This window comes from Amblyraja radiata, chromosome 26 (assembly GCF_010909765.2).
Source record: "Amblyraja radiata isolate CabotCenter1 chromosome 26, sAmbRad1.1.pri, whole genome shotgun sequence".
In the NCBI taxonomy this organism is placed as follows: Eukaryota; Metazoa; Chordata; class Chondrichthyes; order Rajiformes; family Rajidae; genus Amblyraja; species Amblyraja radiata.
Window position 1 is genome coordinate 35,359,085 of NC_045981.1, and position 8,357 is coordinate 35,367,441.

Below are 8,357 nucleotides of genomic sequence, written 5' to 3' on the forward strand. Positions count from 1 at the left end.
CCACACATCTTTGGAGTGTGGGAGGAAACTGAAGATCTCGGAGAAAACTCACGCAGGTCACGGGGAGAACGTACAGACTCCGTACAGACAGCACCCGTAGTCGGGATCGAACCCGGGTCTCTGGCGCCGTGAGGCAGCAGCTCTACCCGCTGCCCCACCGTACAGCTTAGGGAAAGGTTGAGGACCACATGTTTCACACAGGGGGGCACGTGGGTATAACGAGCTGCCAGAGACAGATACAATAACTAGGGTGGCCTCATGCCACAGCGGTATGACCACAGGTGCTGTCTGTACGGAGTTTGCACGTTGCTGAAGGGCCTGCCCCCGTGTTGTGATCAGTACGGGTGTCAGAGATTACGGGGTGAAGGCAGGAGAATGGGGCTGGGAGGGAGAGTTGGATCAGCCGTGCTTGAATGGCGGAGTAGACTTGATGGGCCGAATGGCCTGATTCTACAACTATTCCTTATGACTAAACTGAACTAAAATAGGGGGAAAAAAAGATGACATTCATGTTTCAATGTTGCAGGAATGCGGGACTTGAAGATTCCTTGTGTAGATGTTCAACTGCACATCCTGGCTAGACTGCTGGACCCACACAACAGCGGGACCATCGACTATGTGGAACTAGGGAGCGGTCTTGACAAAGCCAGGCCAGTACTCTCAGGTCTTTTGAGGTCCATTTGCGAGGGGAATGAACTTAGAAGAGCATTTTTGTTTTTTCCACAGTCCACGGGACCTTGGGAAAGCAGCCAACAGGATCAAAGTCCTCGATAGACAGATATACACAAATTGGCGGAGTAACTCAGCGGGCCAGGCAGCATCTGTGGAGAAAAGGAATGGGTGACGTTTCAAGTTGAGACCCTTCTTCAGACTGGATGAAGAGTCTGATCAGATCCAGTCCGAAGAAAGGTCTCGACCTGAAACGTCACCTATCCATGTTCTCAGCACTCTGCAGATGAGGTTTCACAGAGTGCTGGAGTAACTCAGCGGGTCAGGCAGCATCTGTGGAGAACATGGATAGGTGACGTTTTGGGTCGGTAACTTTCTTCAATCTGAAGAAGGGTCCCAAGGGCGGTGAATCTGTGGAATTCTTTGCCACAGACGGCTGTGGAGGCCAAGTCAGTGGATATTTAGATTCAGCAGAGATAGATAGATTTTTGATTAGTGCGGGTGTCAGGGGTTGTGGGGAGAAGGCAGGAGAATGGGAATGGGAGGGAGAGATATTTAAGAAGGAACTGTAGACGCTGGAAAATTCTAAGGTCGATAAAAATGCTGGAGAAACTCAGCGGGTGAAGCAGCATCTATGGAGCGAAGGAAAAGGTGACGTTTCGGGTCGAGACCCTTCCGGGTCTGAAGAAACTCAGCGGGTGAGGCAGCATCTATGGAGCGAAGGAAAAGGTGACGTTTCGGGTCGAGACCCTTCCGGGTCTGAAGAAACTCAGCGGGTGAGGCAGCATCTATGGAGCGAAGGAAAAGGTGACGTTTCGGGTCGAGACCCTTCCGGGTCTCGACCCGAAACGGCACCTATTCCTTCGGGGTCTCGAGACCCTTCTTCAGACTGAGATAGAATGAGGGAGAGATAGATCAGCCATGATTGAATGGCGAAGTAGACCTGATGGGCCGAATGGCCTAATTCTATTCCAATTCCATATGAAACTTATAAGTGATGCTTTCTTCATGCAGAGATTGACATTCTATGCTTTCAGGCACGATCGGAGCAGCGTTGAGGACAAAGACAATGAGGAGGATGAGGCGGGAGCAGGGGAGGGGGGCGATGGTGGGCCAACACAGAGCGGCACCAGGGCGGAGGACACAGCCGGCGGGGAAGAGGGACCTTCTCTGGTGATCACAAAGGATGAGCTGACTCGTTGCCCCTGCTGCCACCTTGGTGTGTGGACCCCTGTCCGGGTGTCTGAGGCCAGGTACAGCCTGCTGCACCACCTTGCTTTCTCTCTCTCTCCACGTAACAAGTGCATGGTTCCTTGAAGGTCGAGTCGCAGGTAGATAAGGCGATCAAAAAAGGCTTTTGGCACTTTGGCCTTCCAACAGTCAGAGTATTGACTATAGGAGTTGGGAGGTCGTGTTGCAGTTGTATAAGACGTTGGTGAGACCACACCTGGAGTATCGTGTGCAGTTTTGGTCCCCTAATTTGAGGAAGGACATTCTTGCTATTGAGGGAGTGCAGCGTAGGTTTACAAGGTTAATTCCCGGGATTGCGGGACTGTCGTATGCTGAGAGAATGGAGCAGCTGGGCTTGTACACTCTGGAGTTCAGAAGGATGAGAGGGTATCTCATTGAAACATATAAGATTTTTAAGGGCTTGGACACCCTAGAGGCAGGAAACATGTTCCCGATGTTGGGAGAGTCCTGAACCAGGGGCCACAGTTTAAGAATAAGGAGTAAGCCATTTAGAACGGAGACGAGGAAACACTTTTTCACACAGAGAGTTGTGAGTCTGTGGAATTCTCTGCCTCAGAGGGCGGTGGAGGCGGGTTCTATGGATACTTTCAAGAGAGAGCTAGATAGGGCTCTTAAAAATAGCGGAGTCAGGGGATATGGGGAGAAGGCAGGAACGGAATACTGATTGGGGATGATCAGCCATGATCACATTGAATGGCGGTGCTGGCTTGGTGCCAAATGGCCTACTCCTGCACCTATTGTCTATTGTCTATTGAGACCGCAATTAGAATATTGTACGTAGACAAAAATGCTGGATAAACTCAGTTGGTGAGGCAGCATCTATGGAGCGAAGGAAATAGGCCACGTTTTGGGCCGAAAACCTTCTTCAGTTACGGGCACCGTGTTATAGGAAAGATATTGTCAAGCTGGAAATGGTTCAGAAAAGATTTACGAGGATGTTGCCAGGACTAGAGGGTGTGAGCTACAGGGGGAGGTTGAATAGGCTGGGTCTCTATTCCATGGAGCGCAGGAGGACGAGGGGAGGTCTTATAGATGTGTACAAAATCATGAGAGGAATAGATCGGGTAGATGCACACAGTCTCTTGCCCAGAGTAGGGGAATAGAGGACCAGAGGTTCAAAGTGCAGGGGAAAAGATTTAATAGGAATATGAGGGGTAACTTTTTCACATAAAGGGTGGTGGGTGTATGGAACAAGCTGCCAGAGGAGGTAGTTGAGGCTGGGACTATCCCATCGTTTAAGAAACAGTTAGACAGGTACATGGATAGGACAGGTTTGGAGGGATATGGACCAAGTGGAGGCAGGTGGGACTAGTGGAGCTGGGACATGTTGGCCGGTGTGGGCAAGTTGGGCCGAAGGGTCTGTTTCCACACTGTACCACTCTATGACAAGCCAGTGATTCCAGGAACTAACTCAAAACCCACCAGGTCTTTCGATATTGGAATTTTAAATGTGAATGGAGAGAGAGAGAGAGAGAGAGATAGAGAGAGAGTGAGATAGAGAGAGATAGAGAGATACTGCAAATAAATTGAAACAATCAACCACATTTATCTAATCCCACACTCCCCTAATCCAATTCAGCGGGTCAGGCAGCATCAGTGGAGAACATGGATAGGTGACATTTCACAGAGTGCTGGAGTAACTCAGCAGGTCAGGCAGCATCTGTGGAGAACATGGATAGGTGACGTTTCACAGAGTGCTGGAGTAACTCAGCGGGTCAGGCAGCATCTGTGGAGAACATGGATAGGTGACGTTTCACAGAGTGCTGGAGTAACTCAGCGGGTCAGGCAGCATCTGTGGAGAACATGGATAGGTGATGTTTCACAGAGTGCTGGAGTAACTCAGCGGGTCAGGCAGCATCTCTGGGGAACATGGATAGGTGACGTTTTGGGCCAGGACCCTTCTTCAATCAAGAGGTGTAAAGGGACTTGGGAGTTGGTGCAGGATTCCCAAAAAGTTAATCTGCAAGTCGAATCGGTAGTAAAGAAAGCAAACTCAATGCTAGCATTTATTTCGAGAGGGCTTGTAGACAAACACAGGGATGTAATGTTGAGGATCTACAAGGCGCTGGTCAGGCCGCATTTGGATATTGTGAGCAATTTTGGGCCCCATATCTGAGGAAGGATGTGCTGGATCTGGAGAGGGTCCATAGGAGGTTTACAAGAATGATCCCAGGAATGAGTAGGTTAACATATGATGAGCGTTTGTCAGCACTGGGCCTGTACTCACTGGAGTTTAGAAGAATAGAAACATAGAAACATAGAAAATAGGTGCAGGAGTTGAAAGAGTTAGTTATTAATTGATTGTTGTCATATTTAAGCTTTCCTGTTGTGAAAGGCATGATGGGATTTGGACAACTTCCATCGTGACAAGGGTTTTTTTAACTTAAGGTGAAAAGTTCGCAGCTCTCTTGCAAGGTTTTTTAATGTAAGTTGAAGAGGTTAATCAGATAAGAAGGGGCCCAGAGGATGCCATTGGGGTGACTGGCTTTTGGTAAAGAGTGAAAAACAACTCCATATTTGGAGGTGGATGATGGATTTTGTACATTACATCATGCAATTGGTTTTATTTCAGTACGTATATAAACTCGCATGTTCTGGTATTTCTTTGTGTGTGCTGCTGGAGATTCAGACGTGAAACTGTTGCCTCTGGGTCTCTAGGTCCACATCCGTCAGACGTTAAATTAAAGCTTTGTATGGTCTTAAGAATTTGTACTTTGTCTATCTTTTAAGTGAACTTTTTCAGAGTAGGCCATTCGGCCCTTCGAGCCTGCACCGCCATTCAATATGATCATGGCTGATCATCCAACTCAGTATCCGGTACCTGCCTTCTCTCCATACCCCCTGATCCCCTTAGCCACAAGGGCCACATCTAACTCCCTCTTAAATATAGTCAATGAACTGGCCTCAACTACCTTCTGTGGCAGAGAATTCCAGAGATTCACCACTCTCTGTGTGAAAAATGTTTTTCTCATCTCGGTCCTAGAAGACTTCCCCCTTATCCTTAAACTGTGACCCCTTGTTCTGGACTTCCCCAACATCGGGAACAATCTTCCTGCATCTAGCTTGTCCGACCCCTTAAGAATTTTGTACGTTTCCATAAGATCCCCCCTCAATCTTTTAAATTCTAGCGAGTACAAGCCGAGTCTATCCAGTCTTTCTTCATATGAAAGTCCTGCCATCCCAGGAATCAGTCTGGTGAACCTTCTCTGTACTCCCTCTGTGGCAAGAATGTCTTTCCTCAGATTAGGAGACCAAAACTGTACGCAATACTTCAGGGGGGGACCTCGTTGATGCGTACAGAATAGTGAAAGGCCTGGATAGAGTGGATGTGGAGAGGATGTTTCCACTTGTGGGAGAGTCTAGGACCAGAGGCCGTAGTCTCAGAATTAAAGGGTGTTATTTTAGGACGGAGATGAGGAGGGATTTCTTTAGTCAGAAGGTGGTGAATCTGTGGAATTGTTTGCAACAGAAGCAGAGAAGGCAGGAGCGGGGTACTATTGTCTATTGTTGTGGAGGCCAAGTCAATGGATATTTTTAAGGCAGAGATCGATAGATCCTTGATTGGTACGGTTGTCAGGGGTTATGGGGAGAAGGCAGGAGAATCGGCGGCCCTACACTCTGCCCTGACCCACCTGGACAACAACAACTCCTACATCAGGTTGCTGTTCATTGATTTCAGCTCCGCTTTTAACACTGTCATCCCCGCCAGCTTGATCACCAAACTCAGCGGGCTTGGCATCTCCACCTCCCTCTGCAACTGGACACTGGATTTCCTCACCAACAGACCATAGTCTGTTAGGGTCAACAACCTCACCTCCACCACTATAACACTGAACACCGGCGTGCCACAGGGCTGTGTGCTCAGCCCTCTCCTCTACTCTCCCTCTTCACCCACGACTGCATCCCTAAGTACGGATCCAACGCCATCATTAAGTTTGCTGACGACACCACGGTGGTAGGACTGATCAGTGACAACGATGAGTCAGCCTACAGAGAGGAGGTCCAGCACCTGACAACCTGGTGTGCCAATAATAACCTCGTCCTCAACTCCAAGAAGACGAAGGAACTTATTGTCGACTTCAGGAAGGTCAGAGGGGGCAGACATACCCCCATCCATATAAATGGGACTGAGGTGGAGCGCGTCTCCAGCTACAAATTCCTCGGGGTACATATCTCGGAGGATTTGTCCTGGTCCCTCAACACCTCCAAGCTGACCAAAAAGGCACAGCAGCGCCTTTACTTCCTGAGGAGGCTCAAGAAAGCCCACCTGTCCCCCCAGATCCTGACCAACTTCTACCGGTGTACCATCGAGAGCATCCTGACCGCCTGCTTCACGGTATGGTACAGCAGCTGCACTGTTGCGGACAGGAAGGCACTGCAACGGGTGGTGAAAACCGCTCAGCACATCATCGGTGCCCCGCTCCCTGCCATGGATGCCCTCCACCGCAAACGGTGTCTGAAACGGGCTGGGAAGATCATTAAAGACCCCTCCCACCCCAACCATGGACTGTTTGCCCTCCTCCCATCAGGGAGGCGGTACAGGAGCCTCAGGTCTCGTACCAGCAGGATGAGGAACAGCTTCTACAATCATACCGTCGCATTGCTGAACTCGGAGTCCCGCCGATAGATTTCTCCGGTCCCTCCGTCCCCATTGTTTAATTATTCTGTATTTTTATTATTCTGTATCCTCTTTTTTTAAAATTTCTATATTGCACTACTACGGACTGACGCAAAACTGCATTTCGTTGTACCCATACTCAGTATTTGTGCAATGACATTAAAGTTGAATTGAATTGAATTGAATTGAATGGGATTGGGAGGGAGAGATATTTAAGAAGGAACTGCAGACGCTGGAAAAATCGAAGGTCGATAAAAATGCTGGAGAAACTCAGCAGGTGAGGCAGCATCTATGGAGCGAAGGAAAAGGTGACGTTTCGGGTCGAGACCCTTCCGGGTCTGGAGAAACTCAGCGGGTGAGGCAGCATCTATGGAGTGAAGGAAAAGGTGACGTTTCGGGTCGAGACCCTTCCGGGTCTGGAGAAACTCAGCGGGTGAGGCAGCATCTATGGAGGGAAGGAAAAGGTGACGTTTCGGGTCGAGACCCTTCAGGGTCTCGACCCGAAACGGCACCTATTCCTTCGGGGTCCCGAGACCCTTCTTCAGACTGAGATAGAATGAGGGAGAGATAGATCAGCCATGATTGAATGGCGGAGTAGACCCGATGGGCCGAATGGCCTAACTCTGCTCCTATCACTTGTGAACGTGTGACTCTCGTGCTTTCCTTGCTCCTCAGGTACATCTCGCTCAGTCTCCGCATGGTCAGCTTCAACGGCCTGAGGTCCCACCCTGGCCACTTCCACCGCACTGTGCCCGCTCACACCAAGGTCCACGGGCTCATCGGCCAGATCCGTGGCCACACCGGCATCCACAGCACCAGCCTGGGCGTCTACAGGGAGCCGTCCACCTCCCCGCAGTCAGCCTTGCCGGCCCAGCTGTCCCTGGAGGAATGTGGGTTCACCGGTGGGCCCCACCACGCCCCCACCTCCGCCTTCCTCTACTACGATTACAGCGTTGAGTTCAGTGACTGCCCGATACTAAACTGCGACCACTACATCAACTTCAGGAAGCTGTGACGGTCCAGGTGTTATCGCCACCGAGGTACAGTGAAAGGCATTGTCCTGCACGCTACCCAAACACATCAGATAATATCAGTCTGAAGAAGGGTTTCGGCCCGAAACGTTGCCTATTTCCTTCGCTCCATAGATGCTGCTGCACCCGCTGAGTTTCTCCAGCACTTTTGTCTACTTTTGAATACCCGTCAACACCTAGACGGTCGCGGTGGCACAGCGGTAGAGTCGCTGCCTTGCAGCGCCGGAGACACGGGTTCGATCCCGACTACGGGCGCTGTCCGTTTGTACGTTCTCCCCGTGAGTTTTCTCAGAGATCTTCGGTTTCCTCCCACACTCCAAAGACGTGCGAGTTTGCAGGTTAATTGGCTTGGTGTAAATGTAAACATTGTCCCTAGTGGGTGTAGGATAGTGTCAGTGTGTGGAGATCGCCGGTCGACGCGGACCCGGTGGGCCGAGGGGCGTGTTTCCGCGCTGTACCACTGAACTAAACTAAACCTGGCAACATCTGTTCCCTTGCCTCCACTCCGTCCAAGGACCCCGACAGTCTTTCCAGGTGAGGCAGAGGTTCACCTGCACCTCCTCCAACCTCATCTACTGTATCCGCTGTTCCAGGTGTCAACTTCTCTACATCGGCGAGACCAAGCGCAGGCTCGGCGATCGTTTCGCTGAACATCTCCGCTCAGTCCGTATTAACCTACCTGATCTCCCGGTGGCTCAGCACTTCAACTCCCCCTCCCGTTCCCAATCTGACCTTTCTGTCCTGAACCTCCTCCATTGTCAGAGTGAGGCCCAGCGCAAATTGGAGGA

At 50.4% G+C, this 8,357-nt stretch overlaps 1 protein-coding gene across 1 annotated transcript; it reads left to right on the forward strand.

Annotated features, from left to right (window-relative positions):
• Positions 1 to 1,635: 1,635 nt before the first annotated feature.
• Positions 1,636 to 7,585, forward strand: LOC116988148. The gene is made up of 2 exons (XM_033044693.1): positions 1,636 to 1,922; positions 7,214 to 7,585. Exons 1-2 carry the CDS (start codon positions 1,651 to 1,653, stop codon positions 7,551 to 7,553), a joined length of 612 nt encoding a protein of 203 aa, XP_032900584.1. The 5' UTR covers positions 1,636 to 1,650; the 3' UTR covers positions 7,554 to 7,585.
• The last annotated feature ends 772 nt before the right edge of the window (positions 7,586 to 8,357 follow it).